The sequence below is a fragment of the Pristiophorus japonicus genome, unplaced genomic scaffold (assembly GCF_044704955.1).
Source record: "Pristiophorus japonicus isolate sPriJap1 unplaced genomic scaffold, sPriJap1.hap1 HAP1_SCAFFOLD_29, whole genome shotgun sequence".
Lineage (NCBI taxonomy): Eukaryota > Metazoa > Chordata > Chondrichthyes > Pristiophoridae > Pristiophorus > Pristiophorus japonicus.
This window is the reverse complement of record NW_027252668.1, coordinates 7109522-7137324: the sequence shown is the minus strand read 5'-3', so window position 1 is coordinate 7137324 and position 27803 is coordinate 7109522. Positions and strand designations below refer to the sequence as shown.

Here is a 27803-nt window from a genome sequence, read left to right as displayed (position 1 = left end):
TGCGCTGGCCCGATAGGGTGAGACTGTGATGGCCCAATAGTGTGAGACTGTGCTGGCCCAATAATGTGAGCCATGGCTGGCCCAATAATGTGAACCTGGGCATCCCCGATTGTGTGAGCCCGGGCTGGCCCAATAGTGTGAGCCCAGGCTGGCCCGATACGGTGAGCCCGGGCTGGCCTGATACGGTGAGCCCGGGCTGGCCTGATAGGGTGAGTCTGGAGTCGCCCAATAGGGCAAGCCTGGGCTGGCCCAATGGGGTAAGTCTGTTTGCATGCCTGACTCAAGACTCCCAAAGCACGTGCTCTACTCGGAACTCTTACATGGCATGCGAGCCCAAGGTGGGCAGACGAAACGTTCAAAGTCTCTCTGATAAAGTGCAACATCGCCACCGGCACCTGGGAGTCCCTGGCCAAAGACCACCCTAAGTGGAGGAAGTGCATCTGGGAGGGTGCTGAGCACCTCAAGTCTCATCGCTGAGAGCATGCAGAAATCTAGCACAGGCAGTGGAAGGAGCGTGCGGCAAACCAGTCCCACACACTCTTTCCTTCAACCACCATCCATCCCAACTGTGACAGAAACTTTAATTCCCATATTGGACTGTTCAGTCACCTGCGAACTCACGTTTAGAGCTGGATCAAGACCTCCTCAATTTCGAGTGACTGACTATGATGATGATGAATAGGGTGAACTTTGGATCGCCCAAAAAGGTGAGCCTCTGGTGGCCCAAAAGAATGAGCATGGGATGGCCCAATGGGGTGAGCCCGGGCTGGCCCAATAGGATGAACTCAGGCCCAGGGTCACCAGACAACAATCAGCACAGCAAGGCTCCTTTTCAGGGGCCACTGACCTGGGCACAAACATGTGACCAATCAAATTGACAGATATCCTGAAACCCCGCCCACACTTTGTCCCGGCACAAAGGACCGCGCATGCGCCGTGAGACCCGCCCTGAGCCCACTCCGCCGCCGGGGAAACAGTTACCACCAAGAAAGTAGTCAAGAAAACATTACCGATCGGCGGCAAGGAGGGCAGAAAGTGGAGGAAGTCGAGTTACTCCATCTACATCTACAAAGTTCACTGCGACACCGGCATCTCCTCCAAGGCCATGGTCATCATGAACTCGGTTGTGAGCGATATTTTGGAGCGCATCGCGGGTGAGGCTTCCCGCCTGGCCCATTACAACAAGCGCCGCACCATCAGCTCCCGGGAGATCCAGACCTCCGTGCGCCTGCTGCTGCCCGGGGAGCTGGCCAAGCACGCCGTGTCGGAAGGGACAAAGGCGGTGACCAAGTTCACCAGCTCCAAGTGAGACTGCCCGCTGTCCTGAGAGATCAAACCTCAAACACAACGGCTCTTTTAAGAGCCACCTACAACCTCTCTGCAAGAGCTGCACAAACCCATCTCACTTTAGACTCAATTTACTGTAATTATTTCCTGAACAAGTATGTGGGGATCTTTGCAGTTCCAGCTGTAGATTTAGATTTACATTCTCAGATAACTGATTTTACTGGCCTGTTCTTCCTTTTCCCCGCCCTAAACTACAAACACGGTCCCTGGTCGCTCTTTCCCTTTGCTCTCAGACCCGTTCATTTACACCGCCTGCCGACGAATTAGAAACTTGTTTTAGGGTGAGACTCAGACTTTAGCCACCTCGTTCTCTCTCACGCCCTTTTCCATTTAAAAGACAATTCTTGTTCGAAGTCAAACCGTTTATTAACCCTGGAGTCCGAGTATAACAACCCAGAAAGGGAGTTCTTACAGAGACCACAACGGGGACAGTTTGAACACTCTGTCCCTCTTCTCTTTTCACCTAAGGACTCCCAGTTCTGGTCTTGTTGCCGCCTCTGCGGGTGATCGATCGATAATCTATGAAACCCAACTTTTACAAAGATTGAGCTGAAATGTGTCCCGTTACAGAATCAGTGGGGATTGATTCCCGCCCATTACAGATAGTTTGAAACTGAACCCGAATTTAATCCTGATTGTAACAGCCTGGAATTTACAAGTGAAATATGGATTAAGACAAAAGGAAACAAAAAGTGTTTGGAAATATTTGGCTACTGGTGAAGTTACTAACATCATCCGCAATTTTAACAATTATTGGCGGGATTTTTGAATTTCTAAATCGTTAGAGGACCGACTGTTGAACAGTCATTTCCGCCCAGGTTTCATTGGCGGACTAAACAGGCTGCGATTGGTCATCAGAAAAGACCAATGAAATTTACCACAGAGCAAGTTCGCTCCCTGCATTTCTCCTGAAGGTATAAGAAGGGCAGATGTGGGAAGAGTTTCGCGTTCTTTCTCTGAACGTGTGGATTGTGGAAACGTGTAGAAGATGAAAAACCGGCAGCACCCAGATGTATTGTATGGGATTGCTGACCGCAGCGAAATGTAATGAAATGCCATTGAATGTACTGTACAGATTCTTTTTATGAATAAAGTATATTTTGAAATTAAAAAAAAACCGGCGGTAAAGCTCGGGCCAAGGCCAAGTCTCGCTCCTCCCGGGCCGGACTGCAGTTCCCCGTGGGCCGTGTTCACAGGCTCCTGCGGAAGGGGAACTATGCTGAGCGTGTGGGTGCCGGAGCCCCAGTCTACGTGGCTGCTGTGCTCGAGTATCTGACCGCTGAAATCCTGGAGCTGGCCGGCCACGCGGCCCGCGACAACAGGAAACTCTTTTAGAGTTTATCTGTAAAACATAAAACATTAAACCGTGCCACCCGCCCTGGATGACACAGCAGACATTTACAAGGCCCCTTTTTTTTTTGGGGCGCTAAAATCAAATTTTTCCGGTGCCCCCTATAAAAGGGAAGGGGACACTAAAAGCACCGGCAATTAAAACAAATTAAACTTTAAAATGTAAAATCAAATTAAAATTTGGTTGCCGGGCGTGATGATGCACTCCAGTCCCTCCGGTGCCCACCTCTCGCGGAAGGCCGCGAGCGTACCGGTGGACACCGCGTGCTCCATCTCCAAGGACACCCTGGACCGGATGTAAGAGCGGAAGAGAGGCAGGCAGTTAGGTTGAACGACCCCCTCGACCGCCCGCTGCCTGGACCGGCTGATGGCACCCTTGGCCGTGCCCAGGAGCAGTCCTACGAGGGGGCCTTCGGACCTACCCGCTCCCCTCCGCACAGAATGCCCAAAGATCAGGAGAGTGGGACTGAAGTGCAGCCAGAATTTCAGGAGCAGCCCCTTCAAATAATGGAACAGGGGCTGCAAACTTGTGCACTCAATAAAAACATGGAACACGGACTCCTCCAGACCGCAGAAATTGCAGGCGGCCTGGGAGTCCGTGAACTGGCTTAAAAATTTATTGCACGGCACTGCTCCGTGCACCACCCTCCAGGCCAAGTCCCCGATGAATAGTGGGAGGACCCCTGCGTAGAGTGCCCTCCATCGGGGACCCCCGCCTCCTCCGGACGGCAAGATGGTACGCCATGGCGTGTCCGGACGGCCGGCGAGGATGGCAAAGTTGAGAGTGTGCAGGAGCAGCCCGTACAGGAAACCCCTCCGTGCGGAACTGTAAGGCACGGAGGGGATTTCCCCGAGGCGGCTCAAGTTGTGAGGCGCCGGCCCCCGAGGGAGGTTCCGGGGTTTGGCGCCGATGAGGAATTCCGTCCGGACGGGGGTCAGTTCGGACGGGATCTCCCCACGTGCTTGAGCCTCCTCGATGCATCTAACGGAGTCAGGGCCCAGAGCTGTTTTTAGCGACTCGATGGCATCGGCCGCGTGGCGGACGTTGGCAGAGTTTAGGCGCCGCGCCAGCGTGTCTGGCGCCATCCAGCCCGCTCCTCCGCCATCGAGGAGGTCCCTGACTCTGGTCACCTCACCAGCCACAGCCCTCTCTTCCAACCGCCACATAAAACCTCGGTCGTGGAGGGACGCATTCCCGAGCAGCGGCTCCTGCAGGACGGCCGCCACTCCAGCCGGCGGAGAGCTGCGCTTGGTGGAGACTTTGTTCCAGACCCTGATGAGTTCCCTGTAAAAGACAGGCAGCTCCCGGAGGGCGGTCCTGGCACCCCCCAAGTTCACAAACAGGAGCTGCGTGTCATAATTGAGGTCGCGCTGCTGGCGGAAGAAATACCTCGCCAGAGCGCACCACCTAGGAGGGGGCTCGACGTAAAGGTATCTCTGCAGGGTCTGAAGACGGAAAGTCGCGAACTGGGCGCTGACGCACACCAACGACTGACCGCCCTCCTCAAGCGGGAGACTCAAGACCGCGGCAGAGACCCAGTGCTTCCTGTTGTTCCAGAAGAAGTCCACCAGCTTCTTCTGTATCTTGGCGACAAACGCAGGGGGAGGGGTCAAAGTGACAAGCCGGTACCACAACATTGCGGCCACCAGTTGGTTTATGACTAGCGCTCGACCCCTGTAGAACAGCACTCGGAGCAGTCCTGTCCAGCGCCCTCGGCGAGCGGCGACCTTGGCCTCCAGCTCCTGCCAGTTCACCGGCCAGGCTCCCTTGTCGGGGCTAAGGTAGACTCCCAGATAGAGGAGATGGGTCGTGCTCCAGGCAAAAGGCCTGAGCTCCTCCGGCAGGGAGTCCACCCGCCACTGACCCACCAGGAGTCCAGAACATTTCTCCCAGTTGATCCTGGCGGAGGACGCGGCCGAGTAAATCTCCTGGCACTCACGCATCTTCCGCAGGTCAGCGGGATCCTCTACCGCGAGGAGCACATCATCAGCGTAAGCCGAGAGGACGACCTCCATGCCCGGCCCTTGCAGAGCCAGTCCCGTCAACCTCGTCCGCAAGAGGCGCAGGAAAGGCTCCACGCAAACGGCGTATAACTGGCCGGACATGGGGCATCCCTGGCGCACCCCTCTCCTAAAGCGAAGGGGCGCCGTCAAGGACCCGTTAACCTTAATCAGACACTCCGCGGCGGCGTACAAAAGTCGGATCCAGGCGTCGAAATGCGTCCCGAACCCGAAAGCGCGCAGAGTTCCGAGCAGATAGTCGTGATCCACCCTGTCGAATGCCTTCTCTTGGTCGAGGGATAGGAAGGCGACCGACAGACCAGCCTCCTGGGAACAATGGATGAGGTCCCGGACCAGATGGATGTTATCGTGGATTGTCCGGCCCGGGACCGTGTAGGACTGGTCGGGGTGGATCATGTGGTCCAGCACGGCACCAAGGCGAGCAGACATCGCCCTGGCGAAGATTTTGTAGTCCGTGCTGAGGAGGGAGACCGGGCGCCAGTTCTTAAGGAGGCGGAGATCGCCCTTCTTAGGCAGTAGGACGATGACTGCCCTGCGCCAAGAGAGGGGCATCTCCCCGGTCGCCAGACTTTCCCCCAGGACCCGCGCATAGTCGCTCCCCAGGACGTCCCAGAACGCCCTGTGGAACTCCACGGTCAGCCCGTCCAGCCCCGGGGATTTTCCCCTCGAGAGCCGGGCGAGGGCACCGGTCAGCTCCGCCAGGCTTAGCGGAGCTTCCAGATTTTCGGCGCCCTCCGGGCTGACCTTCGGCAGGTCCTCCCACAAAACTCTACGCGCTTCCTCGCTGGACGGATCTGGAGAGAACAGAGCCCCGTAATATTCACGGGCCCCGCGACAACAGGAAGACCCGCACCATCCCCAGACACCTGCAACTACAACGACCAGGACCTCAACAAGCTGCTGGGAAAGGTGGGTTGGGTGGGGGGTGCTGCCTAATATCCAGGCTGTGCTGCTGTCATGAACTGGAAATGGGGCGATGTCAATGCAATTTCTTCTGTGGAGCGAATATCATGCTCACAGGCCCTGGACAAATTTGACTCATTATTTCAACCAGGCATTGGCACTTTCATGTGGACCATAGAAACATAGAAAAATTGGTGCAGGAGTAGGCCATTCGGCCCTTGGAGCCTGCACCGTCAATCAATGAGTTCATGGTTGAACATGCAACTTCAGTACCCCATTCCTGCTTTCTCGCCATACCCCTTGATCCCCCTAGTAGTAAGGACTACATCTAACTCCGTTTTGAATATATTTAGTGAATTGGCCTCAACAACTTTCTGTGGTAGAGAATTCCACAGGTTCACCACTCTCTGGGTGAAGAAGTTTCTCCTCATCCTAAATGACTTACTCCTTATCCTTAGACTGTGACCCCTGGTTCTGGACTTCCCCAACATTGGGAACATTCTTCCTGCATCCAACCTGTCTAAACCCAGGTATGTCAGTCCAGCCATCCCGGGAATCAGTCTGGTGAACCTTCGCTGCACTCCCTCAATAACAAGAATTTCCTTCCTCAAGTTAGGAGACCAAAACTGTACACAATACTCCAGGTGTGGCCTCACCAAGGCCCTGTACAACTGTAGTAACACCTCCCTGCCCCTGTACTCAAATCCCCTCGCTATTAAGGCCAACATGCCATTTGCTTTCTTAACCGCCTGCTGTACTTGCATGCCAACCTTCAATGACTGATGTACCATGACACCCAGGTCTCGTTGCACCTCCCCTTTTCCTAATCTGTCACCATTCAGATAATAGTCTGTCTCTCTGTTTTTACTACCAAAGTGGATAACCTCACATTTATCCACATTATACTTCATCTGCCATGCATTTGCCCACAACCAAGGTAGTGATTCACATAAACCCAGACGCCAGTCTAGTACACCACAAGGCCAAAGCCCTGTCGTACGTGATGCGGGAAAAGATAGAAGGCGAATTGGAATGCTTGCTGAGCGAAGGTCTCATCTCGCCAGTCGTATTCAGTTACTGGGTGAGCCTGATTGTGCCGGTGCTCAAGGCGGATGGGTCGGTCATGATATGTGGTGATTACAAGGCCACCATCAATCTGGTGTCACTCCAAGACCAGTACCCGCTACAGAGAGCGACGCTATCCGGTGGCAAATTTTTTTCAGAATTGGACCTGACCTCAGCTTACATGACCCAGGAGCTGGCGAGTGAGTCAAAGAAGCTGACCATCATCACAACACACAAAAGGTTGTTTGAGTACAACATATCTCCGTTTGGAATTTGCTCGGCCGCCGCGATCTTTCAATGAAATATGGAAAGCCTCCTCAATTCCAAGGACAGTGTTTTTTCAAGACGACATCCTCATCACGGGTTGCGATACTGAAGAACACCTCCACAACCTGGAGGAGGAGCTACGCAGACTGGACCAGGTAGGTCTGTGACTGAAAAAGGCGAAGTGCATCTTCCTAGCTCCAGAGGTAGAATTCCTGGGGATGCGGGTAGCAGCAGACGGGATTTGACCTATTGTGTCCAAAATGGAAGCAATCCAGAGAACACGACGGAGCTGCATTCATTCCAGGGGCTCCTGAATTATTTTGGTAACTTTCTTCCCAAATTGAGCAGGCTGTTAGAGCCGCTACACGTACTCCTGCGCAAAGGTCGTGAATGGGACTAGGGGGACAGCCAGGAAAGGACTTTTAATAGAGCACAACATTTGTTATGCTCCAACAATCTGTTAATGCTATATGACCCATGTAAGAAACTTGTTTTAACATGCGATGCATCGTCCTATGGGATCAGGTGTGTGTTGCAGCATGTTAATGCCAAGGGTCAGTTACAGCCGGTAGCTTATGCCTCCAGAAGTCTGTCCCAGGCAGAACAGGGCTACGGGATGGTAGAAAAGTAAGTGCTGCATGGATATATGCTGTAAAAAAAATGCACCAGTACCTGTTTGACACGAAATTTGAGCTGGAGACATATCACAAACCCCAATGTCCCTTTTGGCCGACAACAAGGCCATAAATGCAGATGCATCGGCCCACATATGGAAGTGGGCACTCACGTTAGCCAGCTTTGACTATACAATTCGGCACAAGACACTGAAAACTGCGCCGATGCTCTTAGCAGGCTCCCACTAGCCACCACCGAGGGGGCAATTGAGCATGCTGCTGAGATGGTCATGGCTGTTGAAGTTTTTGAAAGCGAAGGCTCACCTGTGACAGCTCGTCAGATCAATGTCTGGACAAATAGAGACGCGCTACTGTCTTTAGTCAAGAAATGTGTCCTGAATGGGGACTGGGCAGCAAAGTATGGGGCATTCCCTGAGGAATTCAAACCATTTCACAGGCGCAATGATGAACTCTCGATTCAGGCCGATTGTCTACTATGGGGAAACCGTGTAGTTATGCCCCAGATGGGCAGAGAGATGTTCATCACAAAACTCCACAATGAGCACCCGGGCATTGTCATGATGAAGGCAATTGCCAGGTCACACGTTTGGTGGCCAGGGATAGATGCAGACCTGGAACTTTGTGTTCACAGATGCAACACGTGTGCCCAGCTGGGCAATGCGCCCAGGGAAGCCCCCCCCCCCTTAGCCCCTAGTCCTGGCCCGCCAAACCATGGTCACGCATCCATGTGGACTACGCAGGTCCTTTCATGAGAAAAATGTTTTTGGTTGTAGTAGACACCTACTCCAAATGGATTGAGTGTGACATTCTCAATTCAAGCACATCCTCTGCCACGGTAGAAAGTCTACGTGTAATGTTCGCCGCCCATGGTCTACCGGACGTCTTGGTCAGCGACAATGGCCCGTGCTTTACATGCATTGAATTCCAGGACTTCATGGCAGGAAATGGTATCAACCATGTCAGAACGGCACTGTTCAAGCCGGCCTCAAATGGTCAGGCAGATAGAGCAGTGCAGATAATCAAACAGGGGATGCTCAGAATCCAAGGGGGTTCCCTACAAAGCCGCTTGTCGTGCTTCCTATTGGCCAATAGATCCCGACCACACTCGCCCACAGGGGTTCCACCCGCAGAGCTGCTAATGAAAAGGACGCTCAAAACGAGGTTATCCCTTATACACCCCACCATGAAAGAAATTGTTGAGAGCAGGCACCCGTCAAAATGTGACTACCATGATGGGAATGCGAGGGCGCGATGTATTGATGTCAATGACCCTGTCTTTGTCCTCAACTACGCTGCAGGGCCCAAATGACTCGCAGGCACTGTGATTGCCAAAGAGGGGAATAGGATTCTGATAGTTAAACTTACCAATGGACAAATCTGCCGCAAACACGTGGATCAAACAAAAAGGAGGTTCAGCAAACCCATAGAAGAAGCAGAGGAAGAGTTCACTCCTCCACAGGTGACCGAACACAAGAACCAAGTGGAGGAGAGCCCAGTCACTGTCGGCATTCCGGACAGGCCTGAGGCACCGCAAACAGCAGATACTCAGACCAACGCCCAAAAACTGGAGCCCCAACTCAGGCGCTCTACAAGGGAGCGTAAACCACCAGAGAGACTTAACCTGTGATCCCAATAAGACTTTGGGGAGAGGTGATGTCATGTATTCAACTGTCATTGTAACCCATGTATAAACTGACCTAAGTTGTATACTGTGAGAACATTGACCACAAGGGGGTGAACTTGTGGGAGACACTCCTAACCTGAACTTTCAGGTATAAAAGGGGAAGCTCCACCCACCTTCATCACTTCAGTGCTGGCTAATAAATGTTACTGGTCACACAGTGACCTTCTCTCAAGTATGGGCCTCGTATATATATTTATACTGTATAGTAAGGACATATTAGACAGAGTGTTCAAACTGCCCCGGTTCTGGTCTCTGTAAGAACTCCCATTCTGGATTGTTACACTGCGGGGAGTGTCGGGTTAATAAAAGGACTGACGCAACAGGAATTGAAAAATAAACTTGATAAGTACTTGCGAGAGAGAACGTGTGACTGAAATCTGAGTCTCAGCCCCTAAACATGCTTTGAATTCTGCAGGCGGTGTAAATGAACAGGTCTGAGAGTGAAGCTGCTTATCTGAGAATTCAAAACTAAATCTACAGCTGGAACTCAAGGTTCGCACACAATTGTTCAGGAAATAATTAATGATTTAAGTTTAAATAGAGATGCGTTTGCGCAGCTCTTTCAGAGAAGTTGTGGGTGGCTCTTAAAAGAGCCGTTGTGTTTGGGGTTTGATCTCTCAGGACAGCGGGCAGTCTCACTTGGAGCTGGTGTACTTGGTCACCGCCTTTGTCCCTTCCGACACGGCGTGCTTGGCCAGCTCCCCGGGCAGCAGCAGGCGCACGGAGGTCTGGATCTCCCGGGAGCTGATGGTGCGGCGCTTGTTGTAATGGGCCAGGCGGGAAGCCTCACCCGCGACGCGCTCCAAAATATCGTTCACAACCGAGTTCATGATGCCCATGGCCTTGGAGGAGATGCCGGTGTCAGGGTGAACCTGCTTCATCACTTTGTAGATGTAAATGGAGTAACTCTCCTTCCTCGACCTTCTGCGCTTCTTGCCGCTCTTCGCTGGGGTTTTAGTGACCGTTTTCTTGGCAGTAACTGTTTCCCCCGGTGGTGGGAGCGTGCTCAGCGGCCGCCATATTGGTCAGGGCGGTCTCACGGCGCATGCACGGTCCTTTGTGCAGGTACAAAGGATGGGCAGGGCTTCAGGGTGTCTGTCAGTTTGATTGGCCACATGTTTATGTCCAGCTCAGTGGCCCCTGAAAGGGAGCCTTGTTGTTCTGATAATTGTCTGGTGACCCTGGGCCAGCACGCCTCATCCTATTGGGCCAGCCCAGCCCAAGCTAATCTTATTGGGCCAACCCAGGCTCACCCCATTGGGTCAGCACAGTCTCGCCCCATTGGGTCAGCCCAGGCTCACACTATTGGGCCAGACCGGGCTCACACTATTGGGCCACCCCGGGCTCACACTATTGGGCCACCCAGGCTCACCCTATTGGGCCAGCCCGGGTTCACCCTATTGGGCCAGCACAAAAAGCCCAGTGACCAGCAGAGAAAATCAGCAACTCATTGATTTTATTCTCACTTTACGTACTGTGCCCAACCATGTTAGCTGGAAATGATGAATACCATCGGCCTTTGAATGTGGAAGGAGAAACATTTTTCTATTCTGTCTGTGGGAAAGTATTTCAAACATCAGTGTGACTGGAAAAGCACCGAGACACACATACCTATCCGCATGAGAATGTTCCAGTGCACTGACTGTGGCAAGAGTTTCAACCAGTTACACAGCCTGAAAAACATCACACCATTCACAGCGGGGAGAAACAACACGTGTTCTGTGTGTGGGCGAAACTCCAACTGATCGTCCAACCTGGAGAGACACAAGGACACCTGCTCCATGGAGAAATCATGGAAATGTGGAGACTGTGGGAAGGGATTCAGTTCCCCGTCTGATCTAGAAATCCATCATCGCAGTCACACTGGGGACAGACCATTCACTTGCTCCTGTGTGTGGCCAAGGTTTCACTCAGTCATCCAACCTGCTGAAACTCTGTTGAGTTCACACTGGGGAAGTGTGGGAAGGGATTTACTCAGTAATTTGAATTGCCAGTTCGCAAGTGACTGCAGGGGTTGGGTTCTACTGTTATTACTGCTGTTAATCACATCCTGACTGAATCGTGTTCATTCTGTGAGTTGGGATTTGTTTCTGCTGATGTTAATCACCCATAAAACTGGGCTGGAGTTTACTATTTTGATATTTCAAATAACAGTGTGTCGATACTTGATATCTCCATGGTAAGTGGAGACAAATTGATGTCTTGTTATCGACTGCTTCATTTTGCGCCTTTACTCCTTTCTAACTCTAGATTGTTTCAGTCCTCAGACCTTTGGTTACTCTCAGGTCAAGTCGCAGTTCCCCATACCATCCAGAGTGCTTTGATGTTCAGGGTAGGGATAGCTAACACGCCCGGGATCACTAAACACAAAATCCAGTCTGTAATCACTTACACATACTGGAATTTTCGTGTGCCCACAGCATCTCTCTCACCTTCAATGTGTGAATAGAGTATCACACCTGCAAAGCTGGTTTCAATTTAAATTTGAATCCACTCAGTAAATGTATTTTTTAAAATATACACAAGTAAACCGATCACATCAACTAATTGGCAAAGGTTTACAGTCAACTAGATGAACAAATAAAAACATCATGGCCCAATAACACAGCTCTATATTCACAGGAGAAAGTCTGTTATCTAAGTCCTCGAATGTCAGTTGGTGAGATGAGAGACTGAATCTCTTTCCACACTCAGCTGGTAAACGGTCTCTCCCTGATGTGTTTCCACCTGACGCACATCTGCATCCATTCCCACTGTCCCCACATTTACAGTGTTGAGTCAGCTGGGCACACGAGTCTCACAGATTGACGAATGGTTGAAGGTGCATCCACACACAGAACATGTGTGCTGTTTCTCACCGCTGTGATTGGTGTTTTTCCAAAGGCTGATAAGGTGTTCCTGATGAATCCGGTGAATCTCTCAAATCGTGACGTGATGTTTGGTTTGAGTTACCAAGCTGCAGATCCTCCACTTCTAATACCCTGCAAATGGAGGTTACAAAAGTTGTTACTTTAAGTACAGGATAGAAATTCATAACAGAAAGTCTAGATTCTATAGGACATTCTGTCCCCTCCTGTCCCTCCAAAGCTGTAAATGCCTTATTCTAGACACTCTCCGTCCATCCTTACTGTCTGAAATCAACTGCGAGTTACTTTCTCCAGGAAGTGCTGAATCTGGCTGGGTGCAATTCCACAGACATTTATTAACCTCTGCTGCCACACCATCAGTCGACTCAGTGAGTGTCAGCAGGATTTCCACTGTGGTAGGCATCAGAGCCGAGTCCAATTCTACCCTCAAATGACATCCATACACTTCCCAATTGATGTCACTGGATCAGTATCAAGAGCAATTGCAGTGGCTAATTTTTACTCATATTTAGCCCAGTGGTACTGAGGACAATTATAACCCCTGAACTGCTGCCTTGGCTGAGATCAACTAACAGCCCAGATCAAGGACCGAACTTGGCACCTTCCCAGTCAGTATTGCAGAGTATTCTAAAATTTGGGGGGTGAGGGAGGGTTTGAAAGAATATTTTGAAACAAATTTTACTCCAGCTTTAAACAAAACCTCTGTCAAACTGCTCAATTCTGAAATCTTTCCAAATTAGACAAGCAAGTCAAATGGATTATAAAAAGAATGAGACATTTTAGAAAGGCTCAAGTCACTGAAATAGACAGCTTTACAATCACAGCACAGTACAGAAGGGAGCGATTGTTAATGAGAGCTCGGTTCGTGAAGTCCTCCGAAACTCCGAGATAAACTGGACTGTTCCTTTCAGTATAAATAGGCAAAGAAAAGCGCATCCCTGTCCCTTTAAATATCTGCCCCATGTCCAAGGGTAGTGGGAGGAGCAACGGTGCGCGATCTCTTTATATCCTGACACATCAAGGACTGCCGGATGGGTTTCCGCAGGGTCCTAAGCACCTAAGATTTATTAATGCATCAGGTTAAGTAGAACAACTGAAAAGAATGCACACAGAGTCGTTTCTATGTGTGTGTGTAAACAAAATACATAATTCTTAATGTTTGCTTGTCAATTCCACAGAGATAAGCTATTATCTTCACCAGTTATTATCCAGCATTTTATTTCCTATTATTTACAATGTAATTGCAGAGTGTTTAATTCCTTTACCATTTATTGATGACCCATTGTCTTGTGTGCCATTGTTTAGAAAGTGATGTCACAATGACCATTCCGTTACCAAGGTGACCATCTGTCCCCAGTATTCAGTGGGAAAGGGGATTACATCTCATCGAGGGTAATGAGCAGCCACCCATCAGTCTCTGCACTTTATTGTCCAGTGATCACCTCACCATTACACAGAAGATCCTAGATTTACCTCCAGTTTGGATGACTTGTGTAAGTGATGTTAAAAATGAAACTGTAGGGGTAAAAGAGTAGTTGGATGAGGGGTGTTGGGGAGTAGGGGTGAAAGAGGAGTTGGGGTTTGGGGTTTGGAGAGTAGGGTTGAAAGAGAAATTGGTGTGAGGGTGTGAGAGAAATGGGGTGATCGAGAAGTTGGGGTGAGGGGTTGGAGAGTAGAGGTGAAGAAGGTGTATAAGTGAGGGGGATTTACTGCCCATTAGTTGCCTCTGTTGAACTATGATGGGGTGTGTCTTTCCTTTAAAATGTTTTGTATAGTGTGTTTCACTGAAGTTAGACGTGGAGCTGCAGTTCCTTGTAGGCACGGAGCTGTTTCTGGTGAATTAATGTGGGCAGTGGGAATAGATTTGAGTGGGATCATTCTGTGTTCAATGGGCTGCGGGTTTTCCCTCAGTCCCAGTAACGAGGTGCCGTAGACACCAAATCCAGGGACCGCTTACATTGTGACACCAAATCCAGGGACCACATACACTGTGACTCCAAATCCAGGGACCACTTACATTGAGGAATCAAATCCAGGGACTCCTTACACTGAGGGACCAGTTACAATGAGACATCAAATCCAGGATGAATTACACCGTGACACCAAATTGAGGGATTACTAATACCGTGACAACAAATCCAGGGACCACTTAAACTAAGACTACAACATTACATAGGATATATGGCACAGAAATGGACCATTCGGACTAACCAGTCCATGCAGTTGTTTTTGCTCTGTTCGGGAATTAGAGAGCCTCAGTATGGGGAATGGCCATGCAGGTGAAACCAGCTCTAATTAGGGCGAAAGGTGGGTAATGAATGAAGATATGATGGTGGAATCAGACGGTGACTGGTGGGGCCTGCTGATAGATTATTGTCAGAAACCCTTTTAAGGCAGACTGATGATTCAATGTAACCAGCACAACAATTGTATTTGTCTGTTAATGTATAAAAATCCACAAATCTAATGTCACTAATATATTTTTCTGTGAGAAATGTAGACATGTGAAAGAAGGGAGGAAATGAGGCTTGCACAGGAAAGAAGATTGCTTGAATGAACACATTGTGAGGCTGTTTTGTGACTCGGCTCTGTGAGGCTAAAAACATGAAATGGAAAAGGGCACATCCAGTGACACTTATCTTGCCAATAGTGCTTTCTAAGTTAATCACTATATTCTATGCCAAATATCCTACCGACTAGCCCAATCACTAATCCCAATCCTAACAATTAACCACACTCACTAACTCCTAAACCTACATCTAAACACAGCACCTAACCAAGGCTAAGAACATAAGAAATAGCTGCAGAAGTAGGCCATCTGGCCCCTTGAGTCCACTCCACCATTCAATAAGATCATGGCTGATATGATCTTGGCCTCAATTCTACTTCCCTGCCCTCTCCCCATAACTCTTGATTCCCCCATCTTTCAAAAAGCAATCTATCTGCAACTTAAATATATTCAATGACCCAGCCTCCATTGCTCTCTGGGGCAGAGAATTTCAAAGATTCACGACCCTCAGAGAAGAAATTCGTCTTCATTTCCATTTTAAATGGGCGACCCCTTATTCTCAGACTTTGCCACCTAGTTCTAAATTCCCCCCACAAGAGGAAACAGAGATCTGTGGGGAAGCTAAAGAGCTGATAAAGGAAGTCTTTAAACAATTATTTTGATGCAAAAATACTGCAAGGTATGTTAGTGACAGGTAATTGTAATCAACTAACCCATCAAAATTAGCATAGACAATTACAAAGATAAGAACATTTCAAAGGCGATCAAATGCAGTATGTGTGGAGATCTATTAAACGCATTAAAAAATCGTTACACAATACAGAAAATAACATTTCCAGTCTTCAGTAAGAAAGTTCTTTCAAGCGTTGGTTTAAAAGAATTTCAAATGAGTGTGAAGTGAGACACGCCGGTTCAGTCTATGACACCCACAAGCCGTATGCTCAAACGAAACAAGTTTGGGATTTGATGTGGTAAAAGATAAACTGGGTGAGAAGTGAAATAATCCAGAGTAAGAAAAGGCCCAAAATGGAAGGGAAGGGAACATTAATTAGTCTCCTCTCATTATGGAGAAATGAAATATTCCACACACGGTGTTTGAAACAAGCTGATTTATTCAATATTGAGACAGAACATCAATCTCCAGCTCAGGTATAGGGTTATTCAGAGCAGCAGAAACAAGGTCTAAGTGCCAGAATGGACATGGTTCAGTGCCCAATGGGGGCCCAGTAAATCCTGTCCCATTCACTAACATGGCCTTTGGTATTTACCCAGCATTCCCCGCGACGGAGGACGTGTCGGGCTCAGACTACAGGGGCCCAGTGCGCAGGCGCAGGACCTGGCTATGTTTCGAGCATGCGCGGTGCGTGTAATAGCGGAGCGGAGACAGTGAGCACTGCTCCGCAAAAGAGCTCAATTTCAGCGGGGCGGAGTAGAGTAATGGACCAGCGGCTAGCCGGGGAGGCTTCATAAACAACCGGTGCCCGCCGGAAGCCCGGAATAATAACCTGAATATCGGTGACTGCAACTGCCGGGCTTTCTCCCGGTCACAGGCCCAGGGTAATGGCGGCCATCTTTGTACAGGAAGGTAAGTTCAGCCCTCCATCTTGATTCAGTGAGCAGCAAAGCGCATGCGTGGCATCTTAGTAAAGTACCAATTTATTTAATCTCGCTCTTCCCACCTCGGATTTTTCACCATCTACTCAGTGCTGAGCTTATGGTTACGTCCTGGACTATTGTAACAGTAAAGCGCCAGAGCTGTTCACTTCCAGGATTAGAAACCCCATGTACAGTCCCAGGGTTATTATCTCATAAGAACATAATAACATAAGAAATAGGAGCAGGAGTGGATCATTTGGCCCTTGGATCCTGCTCTGTCATTCAATTAGACCATGGCTGATCTGATCATGGACTCAGCTCCACTTCCCTGCCCGCTTCCCATAACCTTTTCTCCCTTATCGCTGAAAAATCTGTCTATCTCTGCCTTAACTATATTCAATGACCCAGCTGCCACAGCTCTCTGGGGCAGAGAATTCCACAGATTTACCCTCTGAGCGAAGAAATTTCTCATCTCAGTTTTAAATGGGTGACCCCTTATTTTGAGATTATGCTAGTTTTAGTTTACTCGATGAGTGGATATATTCTCTCTGGATCCACCTTGTCAAGTCCCCTCGTTATCATATGTTTCAATAAAATTACATCTCATTCTTTTGAACTTCAAAGTGTATCGGCCCAACCTACTCAACATATCCTCATCAGACAACCCCCTCATCGCCGGAATTAACCTCTGAACAGCCTCCAATGCAAGTATATCCTTCCTTCAATACGCAGACCAAAAGTGCATGCAGTATTCCAGGTGTGGTCTCACCAATACCCTGTACAGTTGTAGCAGGAATTATCTGCTTTTATACTCTATCCCCCTTGCAATAAAGGCCAATATTCCATTTGCCTTCCTGTACCTGCACAGCAACTTTTTGTGTTTTATGCACACACACCCTCAGGTCTCTCTATCCTGTAGCACTTTGCAATTTTTCTCCATTTAAATTATAATTTGCTTTTCTATTATTTCTGCCGAAATGGATAACCTCACATTTTCCCATATTATTCTACATCTGACAAACTTTTGCCCACTCATTTAGCCTGTCTATATCCCTTTGCAGATTTTGTGTGTCCTCAATTTGCTTTCTCACCCATCTTTGTATCATCAGCAAACTTGGCTACATTACACTCGGTCCCTTCTTCCAATTCAATAATATAGATTGTAAATAGTTGAGGACCGATTCCTGCGGCAGCCCACTAGTCACCATTTGCCAACCGGAAAAAGACCCATTTATCCTGACTCTCTGTTTTCTGTTAGTTAACCAATCCTCTAAACATGCTAATATACTGCCCCCAACCCAGTGAGCTTTTATCTTGTGCAATAACCTCTTATGTGGCACCTTATCAAATGCCTTCTGGAAATCCAAATACACCACATCCACTGGTTCCGCCTTATCCATCCTACTTATTACATCCTCAAAGAACTCCAGTAAATTTTGTCAAACATGATTTCCCTTTCATAAAGCCATACTGACTCTGCTTGATTGAATCATGCTTTTCCAAATGTCCCACTACTGCTTCCTTAATAATGGTCTCCAGCACTTTCCCAATGATGTTAGGCGAATTGGTCTATAGTTCCCTGCTTTTTGTCTGCCTCCTTTTTTAAATGGAGGCGTTACATTTTCGGTTTTCCAATCTGGTGGGACCACCCCAGAATCCAGGGAATTTTGGTAGATTACAACTAATGTGTCCACTTCTCTTAAGACCCTAGGATGTAAGCCATCAGGGCAAGGTGACTTGTCTGCCTTTAGTCCCATTATTTTTCTGAGTACTACTTCATTATGAATAGTGATTGTATTAAGTTCCTCACTCACTATAGCCCCTTGATTATCCACTTCAGTATTACTCTCAATGACCGAGTGTTTTACTGTAATTAAACTGATCTCAGATTGTTTCTGTCAGATATTAACTCCTGCACTGTCCCAGCAAACACTCCCACTCCCTCCCTCGTCCCTCCGATGTTTCTGCAGAATTGCTTTGTGAAGACGGGCTCATGGAGAGAAACACCCTGCACGGAATAATCCCAAATTGAGCATCTCCAAGGGACCTGACTCCCAGCTTTAATCATTCTCTGTCCTTTCCCCCCAGGCCCAGTTCCTTTGCTCAGATTCTGATAAAAGTAAATAGGGGAAAGTGCACTTTGATTTTTACAGGCTGAATTATTGCAGAGAGCTGCACATGCGTGGTTCAGCCCCGCCCCCTGTGTCGATTCCCATTGATCAGAAGAGCACATGTGCCCTCCCCTTCCCCAGCCCTGCCTGTGATCGCCATTCACTCAGTGAGTGGAAGAAGATGGTTTAAAACAGCCTGAAATGGTGACACCGCGGCCTCAGGATAAGGCAGCGAGCAGCAGCCTCCTTACAGCAGCGCAGCGCTTTGGGAGCGTGTCCGCAGATGGGCTCAGAGTTCGGCATTGTGTCCGCGGGAAGTTCAGGGGGAGTCGGGGGCTGTGTGTAAGAGGCAGATTGGAGCAAGAACCAGTGTCAGTGCGTAGTGTGAGTCAGGGAAGGGAGAGGCCATTCTCGGGCTGTGTGTGGACAGTGTGTGTCCAGGGTAAGGGAGACAGAATGGGCAGAATCTGCTACTTACAATCATTGCTGCTTTCTCTCTCAAAACCAGTAGTGAACGTTCCTGGTTTTGTTCCCTCGGGGGCTGTGTGCAAGAGGCAGAGTGGAGCAGGAACTAGTTCCGGAGCATGATGTGAGTGGGGGAAGGGAAAGGCCATTCTCGGGCTGTGTGTGGACAGTGTAAGGTAACAGAGAAAGAAAACCACCTCGCTCTTTCAAATCATTGCTGCTTTCTTTCCACAAATCAGTAGTGAATGTTCCTGATTCAGTTCCAATCTCATCGTGTCTGTTGTTCTTGGGCGGTGAGCAGTGGAAACACAGCCTGACATTGAGGATGTGGGGAGTTTCACAAAGTGATCTTGTGCAGGCACCAGGAGAGGAGTGTGGGAGAAGATATTTTAAAGACGGTTTATATTGTTTCGGTGAGCTGAGTTCTCCAGACCCATGTTGCTGATGATCGAGAGATACATTGTCACTCCCTCAGATACATCATATTCTCCCCACATCCATATCTTAGAACGAATAATGTTCTCGTATTATTATTCTCAGAGCAAAATTTTCAGCCAGAACAAATGTGATCTTTCCTCCACCCAGAATACAAGGAACAGTGCAGGCAGCTCCTTCTCACACACAGTAAGTAGATTATCACTCACAGAGCGCAGAGACACAGAACTGGCCTCAATCCTATTGTCACAGACAGCAGAAGCTGTCAGTCTCACAGTGATCCGAAGTGGCAGAGTTACATTGTGAATCTTACAGCCACATGGAGCAGGAGAATCAGATGCTGTTTCACCATTGAAACAGATCACACTGACAGCTACATTAAACACCCACACTCACTTGCCAGAAACTGGCAGGTAGAGAATAAAAAAAAATCATCTATCAGAAAAAATGTCAAACAGATCGTATAAACCACACTCGCATATCCAAAGCTGACGGGTACAGAGCAAAAGCCATATTCATGTTTCAGAATCTGACGGATTCAGTATTTAACCCCCCGAACATTCCAGAAGATGACAGGTGCAGAAGAAACCCCACATTCCCGTACCATAGACTGACAGATACAGTATACAACACACACCCACATATATGAAAGTGACAGTAACAGAATAAAATCCCCACTTGCGTACCAGAGAGTGACAGGTAAAGTGTAAATCCCATGTGCACATATCAGAAAACTGAAAGGCAGTAAGTAAAATTGTTACTTGCATCGCAGAAACTGATCGGGGCAGAGTAAAACCCACACCCACGCATCTGAAAAATGACAGGTAGAAGGGAAAATCTTCACTCACATATCAGAGAAATACAGGTAAAAAGTAAAATTGATTTTCACGTTCACATACCAGAGACTGGCAAATACAGATTAAACCCAGACTACCATAGCAGAAACTGAGAGGCACAGATTAAACCTCAACACACACCAAAACCTGACAGTTACAGAAAAATACACACACTTGCATATCAGAGACTGAGAGATCCAGTATAAAACCCATACTCACATATCAGAGGCTGACATATTAAAATCCATATTCGCATAATATAAATTGACATACAGTGACATGTCCATACTCACGAACCAGTAACTGACAGGTACAGGGTAAAGATCTCTCTTTCATTCCAGAAACTGACAGGTACAAAGGAAAGCCCACTCACAACTAAGCAGAAACTGGCAGTTATAGAGTAAGGCCCACAAATACATATCAGAACTTGATGGGCACAGAATAAAACCCAGGCTCCCATAACAGAAATGGAAAGATAGAGAAAGGCCCACACTCACATACCAGAGACAGATAGATACAGAGTAAAACTCAGACTCATTTACCAGAGACCAACAGATTCAGCATAAAACTCACCTCCATAACTCAAGTTGACAGTTAGAAAGTAAAACCAATACTCTATCAGGAATTGGTGGTACACAGTAAAACAATACTAACATACTGGAGAATGATGGGTATGGAGTAGAGCTCACATTCACATAACAGAAATGGACAGATGCAGCCCAGAACACACACTCACACACCAAGAATGAAAAGAAACATAGAAAATAGGTGCAGGAGCAGACCATTCGGCCCTTCGAGCCTGCACCGCCATTCAATATGATCATGGCTGATCATGCAACCCCACTCCCGCTTTCTCTCCATATCCCCTATCCCCTTAGCCGTAAGGGCCGCATCTAACTCTCTCTTAAATATATCCAACGATCTGGACTCCACAACTTTCTGTGGTAGATAATTGCACAGGTTTACCACTCTCTGGGTGAAAAAGTTTCTCCTCATTTCAGTCTGATATGGCTTACCCCTTATCCTTAGACTGTGACCCCTGATTCTGGACTTCCCCAACATCGGGAACATTCTTCCTGCCTCTAACCTGTCCAGTCCCATCATAATTTTATATGTTTCTATGAGATCCCCTCTCATTCTTCTAAATTCCAGTGAGTGTAAGCCTAGCTGATCCAGTCTTCATATGTCAGTCCTGCCATCCTGGGAATTAGTCTGGTGAAACTTCGCTGTACTCTCTCAATAGCAAGCACGTCCTTGCTCAGATTAAGAGACCAAAACTGCACACAATACTCAAGGTGTGGTCTCACCAAGGCCCTGTACAACTGCAGTCAGACTTCCCTGCTCCTATACTCAAATCCCCTCGCTATGAAGGCCAGCATGCCAGTTGCTTTCTTTACTGCCTGCTGGACCTGCATGCCTACCTTCAGTGACTTGATGTACCATGACACCCAGGTCTCTTTGCACCTCCCATTTTACTAATCTGTCACCATTCAGATAATAATCTGCCTTCCTGTTTTTGCCACTAAAGTGGATAACCTCACATTTATCCACATTATACTGCATCTGCCATGCAATTGCCCATTCACCTAACCTGTCTAAGTCACCCTGCAGCCTCTTAGCATCCTACTCACAGTTCACACTGCCACCCAGCTAAGTGTCATCTGCAAACTCGGAGATATTACCTTCAATTCCATCGTTTAAATCATTAATATATATTGTAAATAGCTGGGATCCCTGCACTGAACCTTGCGGCACCCCACTACTCACTGCCTGCCATTCTGAAAAAGACCCGTTTATTCCTACTCTTTGCTTCCTGTCTGCGAACCAGTTCTCTATCCAGGTCAATACATTACCCCCAATACCATGTGTTTTAATTTTGCACACTAATCTCTTGTGTGGGACCTTTTCAAAAGTCTTTTGAAATTCCAAATACACCACACCCACTGGTTCTCTCTTATCCACTCTACTAGTTACATCCTCAGAAAACTCTAGAACATTTGTCAAGCATGATTTCCCTTTCATACATCCATGCTGACTTGGACTAATCCTGTCACTGCTTTCCAAATAATCTGCTATTACATCTTTAATAATTGATTCCAGCATTTTCCCCACCACCGATGTCAGGCCAACCGGTCTATAATTCCATGTTTTCTCTCTCCCTCCTTTTTTTAAAAAGTGGGGTTATATTAGCTACCCTCCAATCCATAGGAACTGATCCAGAGTCCATGAAATTCTGGAAAATGATCACCAATGCATCTACTTTTTCTAGGGCCACTTCTTTAACTACTCTGAGATGCAGACTATCAGCCTTCAGTCTCATCAGTTTCCCTACAACCATTTCCTGACTAATAAGGATTTCCCTCAGTTCCTCCTTCCCGCTAGACCCTCGGTCCCCTAATATTTTCGGGTGGTTATTCGTGTCTTCCTTAGTGAAGACAGAACCAAAGTATTTGTTCAATTGGTCTGCCATTTCCTTGTTCCCCATTATGAATTCACCTGATTCTGACTGCAAGGGACCACGTTTGTCTTCATTAATCTTTTTCTTTTCACATATCTATAGAAACTTTTGCAGTCAGTTTTTAATGTTCCCTGCAAGCTTATTCTCATACTCTATTTTCCCCCTCCTAATTAGACCCTTAGTCCTCCTCTGCTGAATTCTAAATTTCTCCCAGTCCTCAGGTTTGCTGCTTTTTCTGGCCAATTTATATGCCTCTCCCTTGGATTTAACACTGTCCCTAATTTCCCTTGTTAGCCACCTTTCTGGTTTTATTTTTATGCCAGACAGGGATGTACAATAGTTGTAATTCATCCATCTGATCTTTAAATGTCTGCCATTGCCTATCCACCGTCAACCCTTTAAGTATCATTCGCCAGTTTATCCTAGCCAAATCACGTCTCATACCATCGAAGTTTCTTTTAAGTTCAGGACCCTAGTTTCTGAGTTAACTGTGTCGCTCTCCAGCTTAATGAAGAATTCTACCATATTATGGTCACTTTTCCCCAAGGGGCCATGCAAGACCAGATTGCTAATTAATCCTCTCTCGTTACACAAGACCCAGTCTAGGATGGCCTGCTCTTCAGTTGGTTCCTCGACATATTGGTCGAGAAAACCATCCCTTATACACTCCAGAAAATCGTCCTCCACAGTATTGCTACCAGTTTAGTTAACCCAATCAATATCTAGGTTTAGGTCACCCATGATAACTGCTGTACCCTTATTGCACGCGTCCCGAATTTCCTGTTTGATGCCATCCCCAACCTCCCTACTACTGTTTGGTGGTCTGTACACAACCCCAACTAACGTTTTCTGCCCTTTGGTGTTTCGCAGCTCTACACATATAGATTCCCCATTATCCCAGCTAATGTCCTTCCTTACTATTGCATTAACCTCCTCTTTAACCATTAACACTACCCCACCTCTTTTTCCTTTCTGGCTATCCTTCCTGAATATTGAATACCCCTGGATGTTATGTTCCCAGCCTTGGTTACCCTGGAGCCATGTCTCAGTAATCCCAATTACATCATATCCGTTAACAGCTATCTGTGCAGTTAATTCGTCCACCTTATTACAATGCTCCTCGCTTTGAGACTCAGACCCTTCAGGCTTGTGTTTTTTAAACACTCTTTGGCCTTTTAGAATAATGTTGTAATATGGCCCTTTTTGATACAGAATGAAACCCACAGGCAATTATCAGAAATTGACAGGTACAGGATAAAACCCACGCTCTCGTATCAGAAACTAACAGAGTAAAACCCTCATCCACATACCAGAGATGGACAGATACAGAGTCAAATCCACAGTCCCATACCAGACACCCACTTTATAAGAAAATAAGAACATAAGAAATAGGAGCAGGAGTAGTCCATACGGCCCCTCGAGCCTGCTCCACCATTTAATCCAATCATGGCTGATCCGATCATGGACTCGGGTCCACTTCCCTGCCCGCTCCCCATAACCCCTTATTCCCTTATCGGTTAAGACACTGTCTATCTCTGTCTTAAATATATTCAATGTCTCAGCTTCCACAGTTCTCTGAGGCAGCGAATTCCACTGATTTACAACCCTCAGAGAAAAAATTCCTCCTCATCTCAGTTTTAAATGGGGGGACCCTTATTCTAAGATTATGCCCCCTAGTTCTAATCTCCCCGATCAGTGAAAACATCCTCTCTGCTACCACTTTGTCAAGCCCCCTCATTATCTTATAGGTTTCAATAAATCACCTCTCATTCATTCTTCTGAATTCCAATGAGTAGAGGCCCAATCTCCTCAACCTTTTCTCATAAGTCAACCCCCTCATCTCTGGAATCAACCTAGTGAACCTTCTCTCAACTTCCTCCAAAGCAAGTATATCCCTTCATAAATATGGAAACCAAAACTGCACGCAGTATTCCAGGTGTGGCCTCACCAATAACCTGTGTAACTGTAGCAAGACCTCCCTGCTTTTATATTCCAACCCCTTTGCAATAAAGGCCAAGATTGCATTGGCCTTCCTGATCATTTGCTGTATCTGCATACTAACCTTTTGTGTTTCATGCACAAGTATCCCCAAGTCCCGCTGTACTGCAGCACTTTGCAATCTTTCTCCATTTAAATAATAATTTCTCTTTCATTTTTTTTCTGCCATAGAGCATGATCTCACACTTTCCAACATTATACTCCATCTGCCAAATTTTTGCCCACTCACTTAGCCTATCTGTGTTCTTTTGCAGATTTGTGTCCTCCTCACACATTGCTTTTCCTCCCATCTTTGTATTGCCAGCAAACATGGCTACGTTACAGTCAGTCCCTTCTTCCAAGTCGTTAACATAGATTGTAAATAGTTGGGGTCCCAGCACTGATCCCTGCAGCACCCCACTAGTTACTGATTGCCAACCCGAGAATGACCCATTTACCCCAACTCTCTGTTTTCTGTTAGTTAGCCAATCCTCTATCCATGCTAATATATTACCCCCAACCCCGTGAACTTTTATCTTGTGCAGTAATCTTTTATGTGGCATCTTATCAAATGCCTTCTGGAAGTTCAAATACACTACACCAACTTTATCCACCCTGTTCGTTACATGCTCAAAGAATTCCAGCAAATTTGTCAAACATGACTTCCCCTTCATAAATCGATGGTGACTGCCTGACCGAATTATGCTTTTCCAAATGTCGTGCTAATGCTTCTTTAATAATGGACTGCAACATTTTCCCACGTACAGATGTTAGGCTAACTGGTCTATAGTTTCCTGCTTTTTGTCTGCCTCCTTTTTAACCGAATGCAGCTCTCGGGCCCCGGGCCACACCGAGTGCGGATCCCAGGCCCTGAGTCAGAGCCGCTGGGCCCGGCACCAGCAACCCCTGGGGGCAGCACCTCCCCCAACACCAGGAAAGCAACAACTTGCATTTATACAGCAGGCCCAGCAATTCCCAGTCGCTCTATATCATGGTGGGCGCTGGATGTGGAAGTCACTCACTGGCCTCCTGTGTGGGTCTGTTTGTTGCATCAGTTTGAGCTGGATGGAGAGGGGGGAGAAGCTGCTGGGTTTGACCCCCAGTACTTCTGGGGCCCAGTGGGACCAACAATTTCCCATGTGGGCTTGTCGAGGGAAGTGGGTTCCCTTCCCTGAAGGACAGCAGTGACCCAGATGTGTTTTTATGACAATCTGGCAGCTTTCATGGTCACTTTTTTCTCGTGCCAGCCCCACAAATGACTAGATTCATTAAGCTCAATTTCACAACCTGCCTTTGTGTTTTTGTGGGTTCTCTCTCACACTCCCTTTTTCCTGTTTGAAATTCACTTTACAGGGTGTTAAAAGGGGAGGATTTGTAGACTGGAAGCTCAAACCAAACATCACCTCAAGATCTGACAGTCACTCGATCCATCGGGACTGGAATATCATCAGCTTTTGACCATGGAAGCAGAAGGCACCATTCACAGTGGGGAGAAACGGTACACGTGCTCTGTGTGTGGACAAGGCTTCAGCCAATCGTCCAACCTGGAGAGACACAAGTGCAGTCACACTGGGGAGAAACCATGTAAATGTGAGGACTGTGGGAAACGATTCAACTACCCGTCCCAGCTGGAAACACATCGGCGAGTTCACACTGGGGAGAGGCCGTTCACCTGCTCCGATTGTGGGAAGAAATTCACTACATCATCCTACCTGCTGATGCACCAGCGAGGTCACACTGGGGAGAGACCGTTCACCTGCTCTGACTGTGGGAAGAGATTCACTACATCATCTGACCTGCGGACACACGAGCGAGTTCACACTGGGGAGAGACCATTCACCTGCTCTGAGTGTGGGAAGGGATTCACTACATCATCCACTCTGCTGACACACCAGCGAGTTCACACTGGGGAGAGACCGTTCACCTGCTCTGAGTGTGGGAAGGGATTCACTCAGTCATCCCACCTGCTTCAACACCAGCGAGTTCACACTGGGGAGAGACCTTTTAAATGTTCTGACTGTGAGAAGAGTTTTAAAAGCAAACGGCACCTGCTGATACACCAGCAAGTTCACACTGGGCAGAGGCCTTTTAAATGTTCTGACTGTGAGAAGAGTTTTAAAAGCAAAGAGCATCTGCTGAGACATCAGCGACTTCACACCGGGGAAAAGCCGTTCATCTGCTCTGAGTGTGTGAAGGGATTCACTCTATCATACCACCTGCTGAGACACCAGCGCGTTCACACTGGGGAGAGGCCTTTCAGCTGTTCTGAATGTGGGAAGGGATTCACTCGGTCATCCCACCTGCTGAGACACCAGCGAGTTCACGAGAGGCCGTTCACCTGCTCTGAGTGTGGGAAGGGATTCATGCAGTTATCCGACTTGCTGAGCCACCAGCGGGTTCACACTGTGGAAAGACCGTTCCCCTGCTCTGACTGTGGAAAGAGATTCACTACATCATCCAACCTGCTAACACACCAACGAATTCACACTGGGGAGAGGCCATTCACCTGCTCTGAGTGTGGGAAGGGATTCATTCGGTCATCCCGCCTGCTGAGTCACCAGCGACTTCACAAGTGACTGCAAGGGTTGGATTCTGCTGTTATTGCTGCTGGTAATCACATCCCGGACTGAAACATGTTCATTCTGATAGTTGTGGTTTATAACTTCTGTAACGCTGATGTTAATAACTCCTATAGCCGGACTGGAGTTTAATATTTGGGATATTGACACATAAATTAGTGTTGCTTTTAACACATTGCTGTGGATTTTTGTCTTTCCCACCTGAGTGTTTAGCATCACCTGGCTGGAGCTGAGAAAGGTCAATCTGGGGGGAGGATCTTACAGGGGGAACAGAACTTCAGCCTGCACGCAGTCCTTCAGTGCCACACTGAGATCACCTCATTCTTCTGAACTCCAATGTGTACAGATCCAACCTACTCAACCTATCTTCATAAGTCAATCCCCTCATCTCCGGAATCAACTCCGGAATCTGCAGCAGACATGAGCAAGGACCTGAGGCTTATTAAAAGACACATATTCCATTAAAGACAAGGTTACACTGGGACAAATGTTCAGTTAGAACATAAGAAATAGGAGCAGGAGTTGATCATTTGGCCCCTCGGGCCTGCGCCGCCATTCAATAAGATCATGGCTGATCTGATCATGGACTCAGTTCCACTTCCCTGCCCGCTCCCCATAATCCTTTACTCCCTTATCGCTCAAAAATCTGTCTATCTCCGCCTTAAATTTATTCAAAGACCCAGCCTCCACAGCTCTC

At 47.8% G+C, this 27803-nt stretch overlaps 2 protein-coding genes across 3 annotated transcripts in view; both read left to right on the top strand.

The window, feature by feature from the left end:
* The first annotated feature begins 16156 nt into the window (after window positions 1–16156).
* On the top strand, window positions 16157–27239 carry LOC139248258 (zinc finger protein 256-like). 2 transcript variants are annotated; one of them, XM_070872026.1, is made up of 3 exons: window positions 16157–16234; window positions 19362–19445; window positions 25881–27239. In XM_070872026.1, the coding sequence occupies exon 3, from the start codon at window positions 25988–25990 to the stop codon at window positions 27101–27103; it is 1116 nt and encodes a 371-aa protein (XP_070728127.1). In that variant the 5' UTR covers window positions 16157–16234; window positions 19362–19445; window positions 25881–25987; the 3' UTR covers window positions 27104–27239. The 2 variants fall into 2 exon arrangements, with proteins under 2 accessions (XP_070728127.1, XP_070728129.1); XM_070872028.1 differs by lacking the exon at window positions 19362–19445 and having other exon boundaries at window positions 16175–16234.
* The window catches only part of LOC139248262 (zinc finger protein 551-like), a 362606-nt gene continuing 350999 nt past the window's right edge, over window positions 16197–27803 (top strand). Inside the window, exon 1 of the mRNA XM_070872035.1 lies at window positions 16197–16234. The gene's annotated coding sequence lies outside the window, so the exon portion shown is untranslated. The remainder of the gene's footprint in view (window positions 16235–27803) is intronic.

Coding starts and splice junctions, on each gene's coding strand:
- LOC139248258 (XM_070872026.1), top strand. CDS start 25,988: ATGGAAGCAGAAGGCACCATTCACAGTGGGGAGAAACGGTACACGTGC.